At 34.1% G+C, this 23,036-nt stretch overlaps 2 protein-coding genes across 2 annotated transcripts; both read right to left on the bottom strand.

Moving 5' to 3' along the window:
- Nucleotides 1-5,059: 5,059 nt before the first annotated feature.
- On the bottom strand, nucleotides 5,060-21,541 carry LOC133306528 (protein NRT1/ PTR FAMILY 5.10-like). The gene is made up of 4 exons (XM_061506857.1): nucleotides 21,243-21,541; nucleotides 20,908-21,125; nucleotides 6,430-6,974; nucleotides 5,060-5,879 (listed from the first exon to the last, which is right to left on the bottom strand). Exons 1-4 carry the CDS (start codon nucleotides 21,415-21,417, stop codon nucleotides 5,060-5,062), a joined length of 1,758 nt encoding a protein of 585 aa, XP_061362841.1. The 5' UTR covers nucleotides 21,418-21,541.
- On the bottom strand, nucleotides 17,505-20,317 carry LOC133306530 (polyadenylate-binding protein 2-like). The gene is made up of 3 exons (XM_061506859.1): nucleotides 19,821-20,317; nucleotides 18,722-18,792; nucleotides 17,505-17,940 (listed from the first exon to the last, which is right to left on the bottom strand). Exons 1-3 carry the CDS (start codon nucleotides 20,041-20,043, stop codon nucleotides 17,845-17,847), a joined length of 390 nt encoding a protein of 129 aa, XP_061362843.1. The 5' UTR covers nucleotides 20,044-20,317; the 3' UTR covers nucleotides 17,505-17,844.
- Nucleotides 21,542-23,036: the final 1,495 nt, after the last annotated feature.

Raw genomic sequence — 23,036 nt, forward strand, 5'->3', positions numbered from 1 at the left:
CAATCATTGTCACTTAGGGAATATTTTAAGTAAAAAAACTCATATATATCTTACGGAAACAAGTTGTGATTAAAACAATAAGCAAACTAGAATCATTGACTTTAAGAGCAATAAACTTTTAAAAATGGTGGAACTGAGGAAGATAAGCTTTTGGGCATTCATTGTTCATTGTTCATTTTTATTTTTCTCCAGGATTTGGTATTCAGAAACTATTGCAACGGCAGCTAATCATATTTTAAAAAATTCAATTATTTATTATAAAATTAACAGTTAATTATATCAAACAATTCATCCTAAGTATCTTAATAATTCCTATATATATTGCGTTGGGAAAAGTGTTTGTCATTTTAAATGACAAACACCAAATCCAAATTGCGTTTGCTTGTTAATTCTTTTAGGGTTTTTTTTTTTTTTTGGATACAAGCCAAGATTATAACTTTTGCTGTTAATTCATCTTTTAGGTTCATAACTTTTGGTTTGGTCTGCTTAAAAATGTTTTTAACAAGCCAAGATTATAATGAATGGTTTTTTTTTTTTTTTAGCAATAGTAATTTGGTAATAGTAGTTAGAATTGAATCTAATATGATTTCACGAGTCCAACAAATTTAGTCAATAAAACTCATTCATTATGCACCACCTACCAAAAACGTAAACAAATGAAATTATATATATACATAAAATAATATGTTAATATGACCCAAAAAATTATGAATTGATATATATAATTATTAGGTTTTATTATAAAAACTTAGGAAAAAATATTTCTCCAGCAGATAAATTATCTGCATTTATTATCAAAACGACGTCGTTTTGATATTGAAATCTTAAAAAGTTATAAATATAAAGATTATTATAATCCTGAAATAAATTAAAATTATAAAAACACCATGATTTCTGTCCCAAAACAACATCGTATTGAATTTAGATAACTTATCTGCAGTAAATACAAAAAAAATAACCCAAAAACTTATATAAAAAAGATTTCTGAATGATTATTCATTTTAAATTGATTTTATAATCATATAACTAATACAAGTGGTTGTCCTTATCCTTTAACAGTACAAATACTATGGGCTGATCTGCCAGGAAGAGAGGAATAAAATGAGAATGACAAATATAATGTAATGTAGTAATGATAAGCACGCAACTTATCAACAAGAAGCGTTGCTAACAAAGATAACAGAGCTGTCACGGAGAATATAATCACAGAGACATTGGTGGCGGACCACGTCGTACACCCAATATTGAAAGAGTCTAGTGTTTAGACACGTACCCCGACCTTCACATATTTTCTGGAACAGCCTGTCATGGGATCACAATCTAGATATTATCATTATAAGATGGAATGCAACCGGCAACAAAGCAAGACATTATTCTATTATAACAAAAGTTGTATTGTGTGCCTCTCTGTCTGTCAAAACTCAAAAAACAAAAATATTCGGTTTTTTTTTTTTTTTTTTTTTTGTCATTTGGCACATAGAATGGACCCCGCATACAGCCTTTTAATTTCTTTTCCTTGCTCCTTCAAGCAAGCCAAACTGTTGGCCCATACTTGTTGGCTGGCTCTTCTCAAATTAATCCCAACAGATATTTTTCTCTTTTCTTTCTGTTTGTGCAAAGTTATTATTAGTTTCAAGACTTAAATGATATCTTAGAAATGAGTGAGGTTGCGTTGCGTGCCAAAAGACTAGTTTTGAACGACGAAAATAGTGTTTAATTTCCCTTAATTTTGCTTGCATTGAGCGATCCCATTTTGGACTTTATAAGCGTCCAATTGCACAGGTTAATTTATTTCTTTATTTCTTAATGGATATATCTCAAATCAGTCATCGCTGAAGTGATTGTATAGAATAAAACAATTTTGTACTTTCGCTATCCTTATTATTTCTGAGTTTCTTCTCCTTAATTTGTTTATGTCTCTGATGTGCTTCTTTACCTTCTTAGCATCATTTTTAAATTTCTTACTGGAGTTGGTGTCTTTGACTTTTCTTTTGGTTTGAATCATTTAAGTAGCTTCAAATTGTTTTAAGCATTTTCTTTTTCTAAAAAATTAATAAATAAATAACAGTATCGCGCATATTGTACTGGTATTTATAAATACAGCTAAAATATAAAAAAAAACATTTAAGATAAAATTAGTTTATTTAACATAAGACTATTTTATTGATAATGAAAATTAAATTAATATGTGAAAAATATAGGTGTTTGATATTTTTAATTTTAAAAATTAAAAAATTAATTTAACTGACAGAATAATTGTTTTATTAATAATTTTTAAAGACTCTATCATGTCTAATGTTAGTCAACAAATTTGAGCATCGATTAAATAAATAAAAATTTTAAAAATAAATTATTGAATTATTTTTATATCGGTAGGATCTGTTTATATTTATGTCAAACTTTAAAATTTGACATCAAATTCTAACCGTTGATTTTCGCATAGTTATAATTTCCGTCAATCAAACTCGTTAATTAATTATTAATTATCAATAAATAATAATTGTTGATTGGTGAAAATTAACAGTTAGGATTTTGTGTGAAAATTTTAAAATTTGACACCAGTGTGAAAAGATCCTATCTATATATATATATACACACACACCAAATTTGATGTGAGCTGTCGAATTCACGCAAATTATCAAGTTTGGAAATATAAGGATTTGTAGTAAAAAGGAAAATCTGAATCGTCTCTCAAAGAATTTGCAATGAACTAAAATCGAACAATTAAAAACAAAAAGTAAAAAAGAGTTTTTTTTAATGTGATTAAAATAAAGAAAGTAAATCAAGATTGTAAAAACGAAAATTATCAAATAAAAGCAACCAACCCAAGAATTAAGATTTTAAGGACATCCATCATTAGACAAATAATTACCCAAAATTATGGTTGATCCTAAACAAATCAGAATCCTTGCATTTGTTTAGGAACCCTTCTCTAAACAATCGCCTAGCGTTTAATCAATATGACGCATCTACTTGTGCAATCGCAAAGTATCAACCCATTTTACTTGAGTTATTGGGTTAATCAACTTAAATGTTATTGGGTTAATCAACTTAAATCTAACGTTTAATCTCTCCTTAGAGTGCAATCACAGACATCAGATTCAACACCTATAATCATGCGATGTTCAATCGAGTTAACATATATATATATATATATATATATATATATATATATATATATATATATATATATAGAAGTAAGATCCTTTGACATCAGTGTTAAATTGTTAAATTTTGTCTGTGAGCCGTTAGATGAAAAAAGATCAATGGTGTCACATGCTTACAGATCAGAGTCGTGGTTTTTTTTTATCTAATGACTCTTAGATGAGGTGTCAAACGTTAAATTTGACACTGGTGTCAAAGGATCCTACCTCATTTATATATATATATATATATATGTATATATATATATTCATTTTTTTCAGTAAATACAGATAAATTATCTGCATTGAGCGCAATTTTAATTTTTGTGGATAATATTATTTATATCTAACAATTTTAATTTAGTAATTATGTGGATAATTAAATGTAAGCGAATTAACAGCTAAAATTAGATATAAAATTTGTTATTCTTGAAAATAACAACAAATTCTGAACAATATTGATGACATATCGAAGACAGAAATTAATTTGTTATTTATACTCATCATGAATTGAAACCTAATTTAGTTGCAATTTTTAACATAAAAAAGTTTAAGATCTTTTGTGAAGAAAGTAGAAATAAAACAAGTGTGTGTTTCGTTGAACTTATTTTTAAAAAACTTTATTAAAGATATTAATTACTATTATTTTAGCTGACCCAAACATTGGTCAAATAGAAAAAATAAAAAAGAAGAGTAAAGTCTGAAGTTGCATAACTTTTGGATCCCCAACAAAAAATACGGTTCTCATTTTAATTCCTTAAAAAAGAAAAATAGTCTTGAACTCTTCAAGAAATTCAAAGTAAACCTATTTAGTTGAAATCGTAATTTTTCACAAATTCATAAAAGACCTACATTAGTCCCTTAAAAAGATTAAGATAGATCCATTTTGAATTTTACAAGGACCAGACGCGATAATGTTTTTTTTGTCGGGTACACAAATTTAATTTAATTTTTCTGTTGGGTAAATAATGACATCAAGGTTTAGCAAAATAATAACTGATTCCATTCTACTAGGAAATTATTTCCTAATAATTATGAGATACATATTTTATTATCAATTATATTATATTATTTAATTTATTAAACAAAATGAATGACCAAATTAACGGGGTCTAATTAAATTGAAAATTGTGTATGATCTATTAGGTATAATGAGATAATATAAAAATAAACCTGCTAATGCTAATGCCTTCTCAAGAGAGAAGACACCCGCGTAGGAATCAAGCGATTTGATCGGATCGAGGAAGACCAAAATCTCATGGAAATATTTACACTTCTTATTTTTACTTTTATGTTCCTGGATGACAAAATATAATGATTTTTATCACCATACGATTTATGAGATTTAACCCCATCACAATTTTGAACCAAATATACAACTCTGTCCCATTTAGCATTTTTAATGTAACCAAGGTTTTGTTATCATATAAAAAAGATTAACCCGTATTTTTATTTTATTTTTTTGCAATTTTCTAAAAAAAGAAACCAGCATCAGGATTACGATAGTGCATCCTAAGCATGAGAAGCCTTGGCAAGGATGCGTTTGATGTGGGTTCATGGCATGATCCAGCCAAATCAAACCCCTTCCCTTTGGACAAATTCCTTTCCATTCAAACATCACTGTCACAGACCACCTCCCTATCCTTATTGTTCGTAAACATTTTTCCATGCTTTTCACAAAATCTGCCGAGTAAATTAATCATTCAAAATCATGTTTATTCAATCCTTCAACAACATTTTCAATTCCACATATTATCCCTGAAGTGAAAACAGCATCTGTAAATACACGCACCCGATTCTATTTTTTTTATTTATTTATTTGGGGTGGGGGCATTTGGATAAAATATTTGAAACTTTTGACATAACAAATGTTTATATTCAATACTTACATACAAATGACCGAATAAAACCACTGACTATCCTCGGGTGGTTCCTTTGCGATTATAAGTGTAAGATTTTGCAGAGAAAATGAACAAAGTCAATCCCATGACACTGAGTACAGCAATCAGCCAGTAAAAGTAATCAAGATGAGCCTTATTGAGATTATTAGCAAACCAACTGTCTTGTCCATCTTTCTCAGTCAATTTTTCTATCACGGATATGAGAAAGCCACTTAGAAAGCTCCCTACACCTAAGACACTCAAGTAGAGAGCAAGGCCCATGCTTCTTAGTTCATTTGGGACCTGATCATAGAAAAATTCCTGCAGACCAACCATGGTAAAAACCTCAGAAACTCCGAACAAGAAATATTGGGGAGTCAACCACCATATACTCATTGGAACAGTTGCATTAGGTTCATCAATAAGACCGGACTCTCGTGCTGTTTCTAATCTTTTCATCTCAACAAGGGCTGCAAGTACTATTGTAAATATGGATATTGAAATTCCAATCCCAATTCTTTGCAGCATTGTGATGCCTGAGGGTTTCCCAGTGATAGCTCTTGTTATAGGCACAAACAGACGGTCATAGATAGGAGTGAAGAGAACAATGCCCAGGTTTGTAAGCGTTTGAAGAGAAGCAGCTGGTATATCAAAGCCCGCAAATAATTTTCTGTCCATAGTAATCCCTTGCTTGGTAAAGAAAGTAAAAACTTGAGCAAACACAATAGCATAAACCAGACATGAAGCCCAAATAGGAACCAGCCTTAGTACTGCCTTTGCTTCTTCCACCTCACTATGACAACAAGTCTCCTCTTCTTTAGAACCCTTTGGTGCTAACAATGCTTTGTTGAGAAATCTGTCAATATAGAAAATACTAACTACTTTGGGCAAATAGTTATAATCTTTTTTTTTTTTTTTTTTGTAAATTATAGTTATAATCTTTCGAATCCAAAGATGCTACTTTTAGAAGCAATTGTGATATCTGCTCATCAATTTTTCACATCATTCGTATGCTTCTTCCTAATTAGGTAATAAAAAAAATACTCGTTTCAACATATTCTCTATCTTTCCCTACCCAAAATAGCAGAGTGTATTCAATATGTGTAAATCTTTTGGTGTATAAATATCATTGTTCAGAAACACAATTACAGATTCAGGCATCTTCAAATGGCGTAGTCAAATTCGTGGCAAACACAATCATCAACTGTGAAGCAATGAGTTCAGTTAAATGCTGCAATTTATTTACAATCTACCGCATAAGACTAATACAATCTTGCATAACAAAACGTAAAAGCAAAACTCTAGTTGGACTATCATGTATTTCATCATATTTGCTGTATTAGGAATGCTACTAATAAGATCTACAAAACTTCGAAACAAGCAGAAATTAGCATTGTAATTCTTACTTGAATAGTTCAGAATCTTGATGAGGAAGTATTCGACCAGTTTCCTCTTCTATAGGCGTGCATGATAGGGTAGCTCGCCTATTCCTTATAGCTGCAATGAATACACGGCCAATTCTGAGAAAGGGACTCTTGTCATGCTGCTGAATGTTAAACCTGTAGGTCATTGTTCCAAGCAAGAAAACAAGCAAAGCAATAATCATTGCAACAAAAGGGATTCCAAATCCAAGAACCCAACTAAGGTTGTCCTGTATATAGTTCAAGATCCAAAGAGTTGCCATGCAGCCAGCAACCAGAGTAAAATACCACCAATTAAAGAATGAGCTTCTAGCTTTGTACTCCTCTGGATGCTGTTCATCGAATTGATCTGCCCCAAAAGCCTGAACACAGGGCTTATGTCCACCTTGTCCAATGGCGACCAGATAAAGTGAAATAAAGAACAAGATTACTTGCAACGGAGGAGAGCAAGATGTGAATTTATTGCCACCTTGGCATTCAGAATTGATGAGAGAAGGAAGCATAGCTGATAGTGTTAACAATCCTAGTCCCTGCAATTAATAATAAACCAAGGACTAGCATCAAAACAATGTACACAAACACATTGTTCCGTGAGAGAATCCGTTCTTTTTTGTTTTCTTAAACAACTTTTTATTGATAATATACTTATTGTGTAAAGTTAAACTATTCTCGGTGTATTATATTTGTGCATAAAAGTTGGAAGATTATGTCAGTGAGGGTTGATGTTGAATAAACGTTAAATGTGGAGTTATGTGTCAGTTTAATTTTTAATGGGTTTAATTCAGCAGTCAGTTTAGTTTTTAATGGGTTTGATTCAGGTTAAATGTCATTTTTATGTTTTTAAGTTTCTGAAATTATGTGAGTTTATTGTGGTGTTAAGTGTCTTTATTATAGATTTTCCAAAGTTCCTCCTTGTCAGTTACGAGAATTGGAGCATCCAAATGAAAGCTCTTCTCGGGTCTCAAGACGGTTGGGAGGTCGTCCAAGAAGGTTTCGAAGAACCAGCAACTACCGCGAGGTATACGGCGGCTCAAAACAAGGCGTTGAAAGAGACGCGATCGAAAGATAAGGCGGCTTTGTACATGTTGTTCCGAGCGGTTGACGAGTCGAGCTTTGAGAAGATTGCGAGTGCAACAACTTCAAAAGAAGCATGGGACATTTTGGCAAAGGTGTACAAAGGTGCCGACCGAGTTAAACAAGTTCGCCTTCAAACTCTTCGCGGCGAGTTGGAAGGCATGAAGATGAAGGAGTCGGAAGGTGTCTCCGACTACATCACGCGTGTTCAAACCGTGGTGAACCAACTCAACCGAAACGGAGAAGCATCAACCGATGCGCGAGTTGTGGAGAAGATTATGAGGTCATTAACCGACAGCTTCGAGAATGTCGTACATGCCATAGAAAAGTCAAAGGACCTAGCAACGCTCACGGTCGACGAGCTCGCTGGTTCTCTCGAGGCACACGAACAACGCAAGAAGAAGAAGGAGGAGGAGACACTCGAGCAAGCACTTCAAACCAAGGCAGCAATAAAAGATGAAAAGGCACTCTATTCTCAAAACTTTAGAGGTAGAGGGCGTGCCCGTGGAGGTCGAGGAAATAGCCGAGGTGGTAGAGGTCGCGGTCAAGAATGGTATTATGAGGAGAAGGGGCAATCAAACCAACAGAATTGGCGTGAAAGGGGACGCGGTCGTGGGAGAGGCGGTCGGTCAAATTATTCCAACATCGAGTGCTACAAGTGTGGCAAATATGGTCACTATGCAAAGGATTGTAACTCTGATAAGTGTTACAATTGTGGCCAGGTCGGGCATTTCGCGAAAGAATGTCGATTCCAGAAAAAGGTGGAAGAGACAACCAACCTAGCCACAAAAGATGAGGCGAAAGAAGGTCTTCTCATGATGATACACAACGAAGGCAACACCGACAATGACACGGTGTGGTACCTCGACACGGGTGCAAGCAACCATATGTGCTGGCACGAGCACCTATTCAGAGAGATGCGAAAGGTGGAAACTGGACATGTGTCATTTGGAGATGTGTCGAAGGTTGAGGTCAAAGGCCAAGGTACGATTTGTTACTTACAAAAGGATGGCTTAGTTAGGTCAATCCAAGATGTGTATTACGTACCAGACCTCAAGAGCAACATCTTGAGTATGGAGCAACTCATGGAGAAAGGTTATTCGGTACTTATGCAAGGCCGGATTTTACACTTGAAAGATAAGCAAGGGTGTTCGGTCGCTCAAGTTGAAATGGGGAGAAATCGCATGTACAAGCTGAATTTGAAAAGCGTGCGAGAAAAATGTTTGCGTTTGCAGGTAGAAGAAAAATGTTTGCAGTTAGCGTAGAAGACAAGGCGTCGCTGTGGCATCTCCGTTTTGGTCACCTACATCATGGTGGTCTAAACGAGTTGACAAAGAAGAACATGGTGCACGGGCTACCAAACATGGACTACGAGGGAAAGTTTTGTGAAGAGTGTGTGCTCGGCAAGCATGCGAGAACTTCGTTTCAAAAGAAGGCAGAATATCGGGCTAAGCAACCTCTTGAGTTGATTCATACTGACATATGTGGACCAATCACCCCTGAATCTTTTAGGGGTAAGAGGTATTTTATTTCCTTTATTGATGATTTCTCACGAAAAACTTGGGGTTTATTTTTTGAAAGAAAAATCTGAGGCGTTCGATTTGTTCAAAAAGTTCAAAGTGATGGTAGAAAAGACAACCAATAGACACATCAAATCCATACGATCTGATAGAGGTGGAGAGTATACTTCAACAGTTTTCATGGAGTATTGTGAGGAGCAAGGCATAAGGCGGTTTCTAACTGCACCGTACTCTCCACAACAAAACGGTGTGGCCGAGAGGAAGAACAGGACCATTCTTGACATGGTTCGGTCAATGCTCAAGATCAAGAAGATGCCGAAGGAATTTTGGGCGGAAGCTGTGCAATGTGCCATCTATGTGCAAAATCGGTGTCCACATGCGAAGTTGGATGATCAAACCCCGCAAGAGGCATGGAGCGGACAAAAACCGACAGTCTCTCATCTCAAAGTATTCGGTAGTGTACACGTGCCGGATCAACGGAGAACGAAGCTTGAAGACAAAAGCAAAAGGTATATTTTTATTGGGTATGATGAGAAAACAAAAGCATACAAGTTACTCGACCCGATAAGCAAGAAGGTTGTGGTGAGTCGTGATGTTCGAGTTAATGAAGCAAGCGGTTGGGATTGGAATAACTCAACGGAGGTTATCATTGAAGTTGGAGAATCATCAACTGTTACACCAACTACCATACCGACAAATTCTGAAACTACTGATGATGAAGATGAACCGCGACAACCCAGAATGAGAAGTTTGCAAGATTTGTATGATTCAAAAAATCAAGACATACTTCAAGGAGAATGGGTTCGAGCAATGTCCCTACGAACATGCCCTTTATGTGAAGAAGAGTGGAGGTAATTTGTTATTTGTTGCTCTTTATGTTGATGACCTTTTTTTTTGGGGAACAATGATGAGATGATACAAGAGTTTAAGAGCACAATGGCACGGGAATTTGAGATGACAGATCTGGGTTTGATGAAGTTTTTCCTTGGTCTGGAGGTGAGACAAGGAGAGACAGGTATTTTTGTGTCGCAGGAGGTATATGCAAAGGAGATCTTGAAGAAGTACAAGATGGCAGATTGCAATCCGGTTTCAACACCAATGGAACCGGGTGCAAAACTCTCGAAGTTCGATGGAGAAGAACGAGTCGACGCGAGCAAATATCGGAGTTTGGTGGGAAGCCTTCGCTATCTCACATACACAAGGCCAGACCTTTCGTTAAGTGTTGGCATTGTAAGTCGGTTCATGGAGGAGCCGGTTTATTCACATTGGAAGGCGTTGAAGCGAATCCTACGGTATATCCAAGGAACAGTGTCACTCGGGTTATTTTATTCAAATTCGGAAGATTACAAGTTAATTGGGTACTCCGAGAGCGATTGGTGTGGAGACTTAGACGATCGGAAAAGCACTTCAGGATGTGTTCTTTATGGGTGACACGACATTTACTTGGCTTTCAAAGAAGCAACCGATCGTGACGCTCTCAACATGTGAAGCTGAATATGTGGCAGCGTCTTGGTGTGTATGTCATGCAATATGGCTCAGAAATTTGTTGGGCAAGTTGGAGCAACAACAATTCAGTGCGACTGTGATACGAGTTGATAATAAATCGGCAATTGAGTTGGCAAAGAACCCAGGCAATCATGAGAGAAGCAAGCACATCGACGTTCGGTTTCACTTTATCCGAGATCATGTGAAGGAAGGAAGTGTAGAATTAGTACACGTGGCAAGTCGGGATCAGGTCGCGGATATCTTCACGAAACCGCTACCGACGGTACTCCTTGACAACTACAAGAAATTGATCGGCATGAAGGATGGCAGAAGCATTTAAGTTTACGGGGGAGTTTTGTTGAATAAACGTTAAATGTGGAGTTATGTGTCAGTTTAATTTTTAATGGGTTTAATTCAGCAGTCAGTTTAGTTTTTAATGGGTTTAATTCAACAAACGTTAAATGTCAGATTTATGTTTTTAAGTTTCTAAAATTATGTGAGTTTATTGTGGTGTTAAGTGTCTTTATTGTAGAGTTACAAGTTTCGTAATTTAAAAATCTATTGTTTGAATGTAAAAGTTACGACTTCTGCCTTAGTAAAAATCCTTTGTTTTTACTCTTCTCCTAACAGTTGACTAGTGATGAAGTACTTGAAGGACTTGAGTAGGAATATACAAATAAAAAAACTAGGAATATACGGCTTTTACTCAATTTTCCATTCACCAGCTGCACGAGTTAAACTGCTCAAGCTCAACAAAGCAGAAGTAGAAAACGAATTAGTCAAATCATCGCATCATATTAGAACCTATTATTAAAATTACACAAGCTTTAGTTTAGTTAAGTTGTTCACGAGCAAAATAAGTTTCAATTTGACAAATTCGGCTTTTATAATTAAAACGGGCCTAAAATAAGTCTCAAGCTGCTTATGGTGACTGACTTTAGAAAATCTTCGAATGGGCCCAGGCAGAAAATATCTGTTTATGAGGCATGCTCTAAAGGTGCTAGACTACTTTGCTGACCCACTTTCAAGAAAAATCATATTTAAGAAAACCCAAATCTACAAGTTTTATCTAGCTTACCGGTTTGAATTGGGCGGCTGAACATGCATAGTTGTCAAAAGTCAAATCATAAAATGATATAGCATTTTTGTTACTCAACATAATGTAGTTTTTTTTTTTAACTTTTCGAAATAAATTATAATTGTTTTTACAACCAAATGTATAAGTTGAATGCAAAAAACATTACTGTGTACACTCAATTAATTGATATTGTCTTTGCATATAATATTGCCCCTAGAGAATTAAATATGAGAGCTATGTAATAATTGAAAAAGAATATAAAGCTTAAAAAATGAGTAAGTAAATGTAAAAGTAAAAATAAAAAATAAGCGAATGTGCTAAAAAGATAGACACATAAATGAGAGAGAAAAATATTTGAAAGGTGAAAATAACATAAATAAAAGAATTTAATTAGGCATTAAGTTATGAGAGTGAGAGAGTATATATCATGTTGTACTAATTATTATAAGTAATTTTATAATTTAAGAATACATTTATAATTAAAAATATATAAGCTTTTAATATTAGAAAAAGGAAGAATCAGTATGCATAAAAGGGAAAAATTGCTCTTTGGGGTAGTAGCTCTTATAGATGTCCTTTTTGTCTAGATCAAGTGGAATCTAGTATCCATATATTTAGAGATTGCCCATTAGCTCTAAATGTTTGGAAGCTGCAAATTCTCCAACCCCTCCCTTCTACTTTCTTTGCTCTGATTAATTTTGCTGACTGGTTGCAGATGAATGTTAATTTTGTATCAAGCAACCACTTGGATTGGAGAGATTATTTTTTCCTGGTTTGTAACTGCTTGTGGTATTGGAGGAACGCAACAGCCCATGAAGCTGATTTTAAAAGGCCAATTAACCTTGCTGATTACATCCGGAACTGTCTAGAAGAATACATTTCTTCTAGAAATCATAAAATTTGTAGAGCTACCTTCCATCTAATAATGTCTTCTGCCTCCTTTTGGTCCTGCCCTTTGCAAGGTTCGATCAAACTCAATATTGATGGGGCTGTAGAAGGAGATAAGCCAGCCTGTGGTGGTCTCATCAAAGACTCCAACGACACCTGTCTAGGTGGTTTTACTTTTTCCTGGGGTCTTGCTATCCTTTGCTAGCTGAACTTTGGGCTATCTTTCATGGTCTAACCTTTGCTTGGGACAAAGGATGGAGGAAGGTTGAAGTGGAGATTGACTCCTTACAAGCTTTAAGCTCTCTTACCATAACTGGTAATGATTCCCGTAAACTTCCTTTGGTAGCTAAGATCCGGGATTTTCTAAATAAAGACTGGTCCGCTTCTATTTCCCATGTTCCTAGATCATCCAATAAATGTGCTGATTGGATGCCTAAGGAAGCTCTCGACAAATGTTTTGGTCTCACTGTTTATGCTTCCCCTGACCAGAGATTTCTTCCTATGCTAGCAGCGAATATTTTGGATCCTGGAGAAGACAAGGGACTGATTTAGTGTTTACTTTTATTTTTCTTGTTTTTACTGATTTTTGTTGTTTTGTCTTAGTTTTCCTGTCTTTCTGTTTTGTTCTGGGGCTGTAGTCCCTTTGATGTACCAAAAAAGAAAAAGAAAAATTGTGACCAAAGGGATAGGTGTTTCCTATCAAAAAGAAGAAGCGCAGCTTTTCGAATAGGGATGTTTAGACTGTGCAAGATAACTTTCCTAGAACTTTTTTTTTAATTCTTATTTTCGGAAATAGAAATAGATAAAAGTACTATTTGACAAAATCAATTTATTTTCGGTGAATCGATTCAATTTGTGTGTTGCAGAACAAAACAAAGAATTAAAAAAATTTTACTTTTTTTTGTTTCCGGATACAAAATGAAAAACACTTATCTCTCTCAATCACTCTACATAATTACCATCATCATCACCACCACAACCATCCCGACACGACCACGACCACTACCACCATCATTGCTGCCGTCGTCGTACCATCGCCACCGTCATCACCACCACCCACTACCATCACCATCACCACCACCATCGTCGCAGCCACTACCATCACCAATCCACCACTACCACCACCGCTGTTACCACCATCGCCGCAGTCAGTAGCCGACACCACCATCATGCCATCACCACTACTATCATCATGGCACCACCACCGCCACCATTACCCCCACCACCACACGATGTGAACAGGAAAGTGATCAACATCAAGATCAACATCAACAACACCTTTTTCCCAAATTAATTGGGATCGGTGGTAGATGAACTCAAATAAAAGATACGAAAAGGTTGAAAAAAGATAAAATAAATAAATAAATAAATAAAATAGTAATAATATATATATAAATATATAAATATAAATATAAAAGTGATAAAAGAAGGGGAAAAGAAGAGAGAGGATAGATGAAGAGGAAAAATGACTAAAAAAGAATCATCTGAAATATAGGAATAACAACGGGTCTAACACTCCACCATGCACATAGATTTTCTCCATTTTCGTTCTAAGGCATACCGTCTGCTAATCTATATCCCAATCTATTAAGTCTTTCTTTACTACCTTCCCCCAAGTAAGTTTCGGTCTACCTCTACCTTTCTTTGTGTTGAGCTCTTGGTAACAAACTTTTGTTCTTACGGGAAGTATCCAGGGGTCTTCTGATTACGTGCCCAAACCACTTCAACCTTTGTTCTCTCATCTTTTCAGCCACCGGTAGTACTCCTATCTTTCGTCGAATATCTTCATTTCTCATCTTATCCATCATCGTATAACCACACATCCAACTTAACATCTTTATCTCTGCTACTCCCATTTTATGCTCATATTGCCTATGTGCTAGCCAACATTCAGCTCCATATAGAATTGCATGTCTTACTGCTGTCCTATAAAATTTTCCTTTTAACTTAAGGGGAATTTTGCGGTCACACAAAAACCCAGATGCACAATTCTATTATTTGTGCTTGATAATTCGAAAAAAAATTATGCTTGATAGGAATGATTTTTTATTCTATTATTTGTTGTGTTATCAAAAACAATTCTCATTCTCGGAATAAAAATAGAACATGTTATCAAACACATTTTTTTTCAAAAACTGTTCCAAGGCACAGAAATAGAAAAAAATTGATTCTTTTCAGAAACAGTGACGAAAAATAGAATGATTGTCATACACACGTCTGATTGTGCCTTAAGAAGAGAAGAATGTGTGTTTTTTCTTGACTATTTCAATGTCTCAAATGTTAGGTTAATATTATTTAGAGTAAAGTCTTTTTTGAATTCCTAACAAAAAATACAGTACCTACTTTTGTCCCTTATAAAAAAAGTCAACTTTCGGTCCCTTTACAATTCTGATTCTTTGAAAATATAGTCCCTCAGAAATTCAATGAAGATTCATTTTAGACTCCTAAAAAGGACTAATATAATTTTTTTTTTGTAAGGGACGAAAATAGAGACCGTATATTTTTGTTAGAGACCCAAAAATAACTTCACTCTATTATTTAGTGGCGAAATTTATCAATAATGTCAGGTGCAGATCTTGGAATAGTTTTTTAGAGAGTAATTTATCTAATCATTTTACCTAAATATTCAATTATAAAGAATAATATTAAAATAGTTTTCCCATAATAAATTACGAGATTAAAAAATAAATTAACGTCTTTATATTATGAATAAACTGAATTAATTACAATCCAATCTTTTTAAGAATTAAAGGCACTTTACGTCTTTTTTTTTCTGTGTATCTAACATTTTCCATATTGATATAATTAAAATTTAAACTTCAAAACAAAGAAAAGCATCACCGAGCAGCGGAGGTTTAAATACATGCGCGACGGCTAAAGGAAGTCAAAGTAAAATTTAGATAAAGGGGAAAGTGTGTGTCAATCTAAATGACACACACTGGGTCATTTTAAATTAAACGCTGCGTTTTGGTATGAAAATTTTCCACCAGCTCTTTGTGCGTCTCCGCTCTTCCCGCGTTCTCTATTCTTTCCCAGCCCACACGTAAGTTATTCATCACCTTTTTCCACCATTCTCATCTCTGTTTTTCTTCAAGTTCCTTCTCTCCAAAACACCTGATTCAGATTCATCAAGAAAAGACAGCAAGCATAGCAAAGGAAATACAAAAATGGAAGAAAAAAACTAGAGCCAACATAAAAAGGTGATTCCAAAATCCCATTTCATGAACACGCTACTGTTACATTTTTTTTTTTTGAACTTGATTCACATTATACCTACAGGTGTTGTGCTTCTCAAAGTTTCGCTTTTTCTGATTTTTTTATTTTTTATTTATTTTTTATTTATTTTTTATTTTAGACCTTTGAAACACTTAATGGAGGAAATGTCGACTGCTACAAATATTTAGGTGCTTGAATTCTTGCAGGTTTGTTTTTTATCCCTGTATTGAAGTTAAGTTTATGTAATACACTTTTTTATGTTGGATTTTTTCCCAGCTATACTAAGATATTTTGATGGGTTTAAAGTTTACAACTTTGGCAAGAGTTTGTTTTTTATTTTCAGCTTTTCATAGACCATTTGACAGCATGCTTAATTTGGTATGGGTGTGTTTGTTTCTCTCTTTTTTGTTAAAGGTTTAAGCTGAAATGACTGGACTTTGTTAAATATATACATCTGCTAAACCATAACATGGTAGCCACAAAAACAAGATAATGCACATGATTGCTTTTCACAGACCCTTTGACAACATGCTTATGAATTATTATTTTTTCGTATAATTGTTTTTGTCAATGAACATTTGACAACACGCTTACTTTTTTTTTCTTAAGATTATAAAAAAAAATTCCAGTGAGAAACTAATTTTATTTGAATGTCAACCTTGTTGTAACATAGAGTTCAAGGAAATTCTTTTCTATCTAAATGTCAAGTTAATTTCAATTGAAGGTGTTAAGTTTTTTTGGTTCTTGTCAATGTAGGTTGTGAACAGCTATTGAAGACTTTGACATGAGTTCGTTATAATGGATCACTCCCAAATAACAGCTATTGAGGACATTGACATGAGTGAGAGCTTAATTTTTTATGATGACATTGTTGATTTAGAGAAAGACAATGCTGAGTTTGTTGATTTGGAGAAAGACAATGATGAGTTTGTTGACAATGATCAATGTGAAATTATGGAAGACGAAGATAGGGATCATGTGCAAGATAATGCATTTGAAATTGTAGGAGATGATAACAATGAATTCAGTGAGACTAATTTTTAATGTAGGGTCTTTGGAACCTCGGGAGAAGCTTATGATTTTTATAATAATTATGCAAAAGGTAAGGGGTTCGGAATACGTAAGCAGTTCTCTAACAAGAGTGCAAAAACACAAGAAATATATAGGTGGAGATATGTGTGTTCAAAAGAAGGCGTCAAGAGAATAAATGATAAAGCAGTTAAAAGGCGAAGGGATACAAGGACCAATTGTTTAGCGATGTTACAGATAAAGTTGGTGGATGGAGTATGGAAAGTAGAGAAGTTCAATGATACACACAATCACCCATTAATTAACACTCCATCAAAGGTGAAGAAGTTTCCTTCTCAGAATGAATTACGACGCTCAAAAGTTGCTAAATCTCTTGTTTCTATGCTTTATGAGGAGGGTTTAACTTCTTCAAAGATCTCAAAGGTGGTGAACGCTATGGACAAAGAAGTTAACATTACTCCAGCTCAAGTCACTACTATTATATCAATTCAGCGAAGGAATAATGTGGGGTGAGAATGTCAAGGCATCATCAAGCACTTTCAAAGGAAGTCTACTCTTGATGGTAAAGTCAATGTAACCTGCATATATTCTCTATTTTTTTGTGTACTTGTCCATTGTGGTTTACCATATTCTATTTCAATTGAGAATCTCAAGTTAAATGTAGCCTGTCACGAAGAAACTTTTTGTCATCATGTTTTTTCTGCAACAGGAATACCATCCAAGCTATCAATTGCTCAAAAAATTGATCTATATACCTCAACATTAACAAAATATATTAATGTTATCAATCTTGGTTGAAGGATCATTCAATCCCAAATACAAAACTAACACTAATATAACTAACTTATACATATCACAATTCTATAAGAATATATACAGGTTCCTTCACAATTGTTGTTCATATAGTATTTCCCACCCCTTGAATGTGTTATAAGCAAGTTCACGTGTGCTGCAAGATTCCTTGAAGAAGATTTCTTTCCTCTGTACTCAGAATTCTCATCCCCATTAACCACATAGCTATTTCTTTCCTCTCACCCCTTCGCGTCCCATTATTTCTCTTATCAGCTTATTTCAGTTTTTGCTGCAATCGCTGCTTCCGGTTGGGTGAATTTAGCTCTTGCTGTTTTGATTGTGAAGGAGGCGCTTCGTGTGGCCCCAGATAAGCATTCCAGCGCTAATTATAGAACCTGAGTAATAAGAATGACCCTGCGATCATAGTGAGACATAAGTCAAACCCTGTCTCCGAAGATTAACAACATTCACTCCAAAACAAAATAATCTGTACAGTTAAAAAAAGGAATAAAAGAATACAATAAAAATGAGCAGATGGAGTTCAGCCCAAGGTCCATTCAACCATAGTTTATCAGCACCAACTAATAGAATTATTGCATTCTTCAGAACCAGGCCAAATTAATATATGGACATATCAATTGAATAGATAGCCTAACTGAGAACGAGTCTGTTATCGCTGGTGATAAACAGGTGCAAAAAGTTTCAAATTTTAGAATTACCAAAAGTCAATTAGGGGGTAATCAGAGGGAAAAAGTTAAACAATGATACAGGGGAAGGTTTGCTAAAAGTTTTATATGATACATCCCCAAAATTTAAAAATCTTTCATAGAATGCTGCTAACTTCCGAGCATAGCATAAGCAAAACATAAGACACAAGAAAATGAAAAGAATGTAATTGGGGGGTCTTAATAGTAAATAATCTCAATGAAAATCAACTTCCAATTTAACAGGCTTATTTCTAGTGGATTTGAATCACAGCCTCCAATTATCAGGGCCTGTCGTGTGTTTTTCACTACTTTTTCATCGTATCACAGACAAATACCCAGGATCAGTAGGACAATTTGAACTAAATATATGCAACTGATCACCAGCCTACGGAAAAAACACCTACACAGAAAGAAGATAGAGAAGGAAGAGGGGGGACCATAGTTCAAATTCAAATACTGTTGATGATGAGAAATAGGGTGAATCATACATTGCCAACGAAAACAGACCGAGAATCTGTCTCCTCCTTGTTTGCCTGAGAAGCAGCTGCACTAGAAGGATCTGCAAAAGAGATTCAGTCAATAAGTTGAAAAAAGAATAATAATGACGCAAAATCAGCAAAACAAGAACGACAAGTCTCTATTTAAATAGTAGTCAGATGATTTGGTAATTTGATAAACTTCACAAATAGCTAAGGTAGTTCCAAATCATTAAAGGCTGCAATACCTAAATTTCTTGGCTAGAAAATATTCTTTTATGGATGAATTCTGGTGCTCAAGGATTCTGGGTAGGGCCTATACATTATCCTTTTCTGGAAATATCTTGGTTTAATAGACAAATTCATGAAATCATATATATGATTAGACTGATTCATGATTCTTGCGTGTTTAGATTATCATTTGCTTTAAGTCAAGAGATTGACATAATAGATATGAATTGAGTAACACTTGCTATTAGAAAAGTGCTCTGCTTTGGTAAAGTGTTAGGCATGAAGATTTTAATCGACTGCTGAATCATACATAGCAACATATAGTGTTGAAGGAAAGGTTAAAATTAGGACATAGGAATTTTTTGGCTATATAGAAGTTCTTATAAAATAATTTAGTTACACTTGTCAAATTGAAGTCTATAGCTAATTAGTTGGAAAAAGGAAAAAGCAATATAAGATCATTCCTGACTGAACTCAGCCTAATGTTTTGAGTCATGTAAGTCCACAGCTTATTGAGTATTAGTTACATGACTTCCTTTATAATTCATGTTATTTAGTTTACTCATATATTATATTGATGCAGGTGGTACAAGCTAAAAAGTTCCAAATCCTGATAAGTGAAGAATTTCACGTTTTGTAGAAAAGTAAGTTAGCTCTCGATGCTGATAAGAGTGTTCTTTCTCGAGTGTGGTCAAAACGTCAAAGCTTGAACAAATTTGAAGTAACACAATATTACATAACTCGAGTGAGAGTGAATTGCAGACAAGAACGTAAAATTCCAGCTAACTCATAAGCTTTTAAATAGCGATTAATCAAAATATGCTAAGATCAATTTGAGTAATTAATTAATTACAGAATAATCAAAAGAGGCAATGAAAACCTTGAACAGAGCCAATCTCCTTCTCGACCTTGGCTTGCATCTCAAGAAGTGCGGCGGCTTCCTCTTCCATTTCCTTCAAGCGCCGCTTCATCTCGTCGAGCTCTTTCACGGCGACGTCATCGTCGACGGCGGACATGTCCACGTCTCCTTCCATCACTCCCACGTCTGGGATCTCTCCTCCGTACACGTCGTGCTCTTCCTCCTCCATCTTCGGATTTCGCATAACACAAGTTACACAACTCAACCAAACCTTTAGAATGGAGATGAGAATGATGGAGAAATGTGATTTTCAGTGAGAAAGGAGAATAAAGAACGCGGGAATAGCGGGGACACACAAAGAGCTGGTGAGAAATTTTCATACCAAAACGCGGCGTTTAATTTAAAATGACCCAGTGTGTGTCATTTAGATTGACACACACTTTCCCCTTAGATAAAATAAGATAGGATAGATTATATTTATAAATTTTTTATTTATATATTCTCGTAAGTATATTAGGTTATACTATGTATTTTTGAAATACATAATATAATTTACAAAAATTTATAATTTTTTTTTTTTTTTTTTTTGTAAATGTATACTTTCCCAGATAAATTTATCATGAATCATTATAAAGGATGATAATTTGATTTAAGAAAAAAAAATGAAATAGGCATCAAAGAAAGAGAAACAAAGTGAGTCTTCCCTACAGATTACCCAAAATAAAAAATAAAAAATGATAACATAATAACGTTTAACGGGAGAAACAATAATTAATTCCTTATAATATATTTGAAGATAAGATGAAGAAGATCTTTATAAGAAAAGTATATAAATTTATGGAAAATAGTCAAAATACTACTTATGCTTTCTCACATAAAAAAATTTATTATGATTTTTTGTTTGCACTCTAATGAGAAATTCAGTTGACTTCTTTCTATAATACGAAAGAATTATTCTTATGTTAAATAAAAATAGTATTCCCCTAAATTTGTTTATAATAATTAATTATAGTTACTTGTTTGATTAAAAGAAAAGAAAAGAAAAAATGAAGAGGCGGAGAAAATGGAAAGTAGACGTTTGATTTGAAGGGAAACAGAAAAGACTGACCAAAATATAGATGAAGGAAGCGAGTATGATAGTGCGGTAGCGTCCAAGATAAGAATCGGCAATGAAAGCTCCAAAGAGAGCAAGCATGTAAGAGGTTCCAGACCACACGTTCACATTCTTGGCAGCGGTGGCCGTATTCTGTTGGAGTGGCCCTGTCAAATACGATATCAGGTTCGTCTTTATCCCATAAAATGCAACCCTCTCTGCCACTTCCACACCTGATCATTATTTCCATTCAATTAATAATAATAATAAATAAATAATTTTGAAAAATAATAAATAATAATAAGAGTTGGAGTGCGGAGTAGTGGAGTAGTGCAAAATTAATACAATACCTATGATAAAGCGAGCGGATGTCCAGGAGCCAGATTTGGATCTGATAACGGGTCGACCTTTGTAGTCAACAGCACCATCAACAACATGAACATGAACATGAACATGAACATGAACTTGAACATGAACCAGAGGAACTTGTATCGCAACGTCGTCGCTTTGGGTGGACACCGCCATTCTCTTTAGCTACCCCTCACCTCAACCACAATAATTGATTGAAAGAAGGAACACAACTTCAACATTCATGTCTAAATCTGACAACCACAAAAGCCATAAATAGCAAAGTCAAGTGTTGCTTTCTACTGTCTGAAATCAACAAGTGTTACAAATAGGGAACGGGACATTTGCAACTTTAACAATTTGTTTTCTTGCGGAGTCTGCGAGCAATCAATTCGGCAAAACGGTCTTTTTACTCTCTTTCTTTTTTTTAGGTGTATAGTACAAGTAGATTCTTCTTACCTTCGCTGCATCAAGGATTTTATAAGAGTTATGTTGTAGGAAAAGTGATTGTGTAATATTATAGAGATTCGTACAAAATATTGTGAGTGTAGGAAAGTTTGTTGTGTTATTTTAAAGGATAAAACGAAAACCCTTTAACCAATTATTATAAATGAATCATAATTGGATTTTATTATTCTTCTTTTACATAATATAGTTATTTTATGTTATAGAGAAAAATAGATGTGTGCCACCATTACAAAAAAAAAAAAATTGGGTGAGAAAAAAAAAAATTCTATAAAAATAGTTGAAGGAGATAACAAAAAAAATAAAATTATCTCTTATATATATAAAATATGTGGAGTTTATATGAAAAAAAATAAAAAAAATAAAAAAATAAAAAATATAAATTTCACATACTTGAAGGAGATAATTTAATTTCCCAGAGCTATTAGACCAAATTATAAAATAAGATTGCAAAACTCCTACAAGATCCATTTTGAATCGTATTTAAAGGATTCCTTGGTTCGAGCCGAAGAAGCAATGTCACTCGATCATTAGCAAATTGACTGCAATCTTTTTCTGTCCATAAGAATCCCACCAGGGCGCCCTCTACTTCTAATAGGCCATGAACTAGATCAAAATCATTCTCAATGAGCCCATAAGAAATGATCCCATTTTTTTCATCAGGTCGGGGTAGAGACCAAAGGTCTTGAGCGACCGACCCGGTAAACTTATAGTATAAACAAATGATTTGGTGTTTGTTATTTTAAATGACATAAGTTATGTCATCTTAAGAAAGAGATAAACACAAATAATAAAAGTTATGGGAGAGAAAGTGGATGGTTTTTTTAATTTAAATTTTTTTAAAAAAATATTTTTTGTGTCTATTTCTTTTTTAAAATGACATAACTTTATGTCATTTAGAATGAGAAACACTTTTTCCATAAACAAATTACACTTTAATAGGAGAAAAGAAACAATGTTTGATTCCTTATGACTTTTAGAGAGACTTTTTTTATTACTATTTAAGATTTGTTTGAAGATCAACTTATAAGAATAATTTTTCATGTAAAAAGGAGAGATAAATACAAATATCTAAAATAGAGTTCTACCAATTTTGATAAAATCTCATTTATTTAACAATTTTATGTTTATTTCTCTATACATTCATCCTGTTAAACAAAAAATTCACATAAAAATATTCATTTATAATCAATTCTAGTAACTTGTTTCACAAAAATTGGAACTTTTGGTATTGCAATCAATAACCTTAACAAACTCTTTTGTTTTTAGTTCATATAATTGAGTGACGCCTTTATGTGGATTAAAGTATGCAAAAAAAATTCACCAAAAAA

Source organism: Gastrolobium bilobum, unplaced genomic scaffold (genome assembly GCF_033153095.1).
Source record: "Gastrolobium bilobum isolate Gb01-03AN ecotype WA unplaced genomic scaffold, APGP_CSIRO_Gbil_v1 utg3223, whole genome shotgun sequence".
Taxonomy (NCBI): Eukaryota; Viridiplantae; Streptophyta; class Magnoliopsida; order Fabales; family Fabaceae; genus Gastrolobium; species Gastrolobium bilobum.

Excerpts from the sequence above, each read along its gene's own strand:
- LOC133306528 (XM_061506857.1), bottom strand. The coding sequence starts at position 21,417 with ATGGCGGTGTCCACCCAAAGCGACGACGTTGCGATACAAGTTCCTCTG. Across the intron at positions 21,126-21,242 it reads ATCCGCTCGCTTTATCATAG|GTGTGGAAGTGGCAGAGAGG; the intron begins GTATTGTATTAA and ends AATAATGATCAG. Across the intron at positions 5,880-6,429 it reads CAAGATTCTGAACTATTCAA|ATTTCTCAACAAAGCATTGT; the intron begins GTAAGAATTACA and ends CTATATTGACAG.
- LOC133306530 (XM_061506859.1), bottom strand. The coding sequence starts at position 20,043 with ATGCGAAATCCGAAGATGGAGGAGGAAGAGCACGACGTGTACGGAGGA. Across the intron at positions 18,793-19,820 it reads GGAGATTGGCTCTGTTCAAG|ATCCTTCTAGTGCAGCTGCT; the intron begins GTTTTCATTGCC and ends TCTCTTTTGCAG. Across the intron at positions 17,941-18,721 it reads GGTCTGTTTTCGTTGGCAAT|GGTCATTCTTATTACTCAGG; the intron begins GTATGATTCACC and ends CTATGATCGCAG.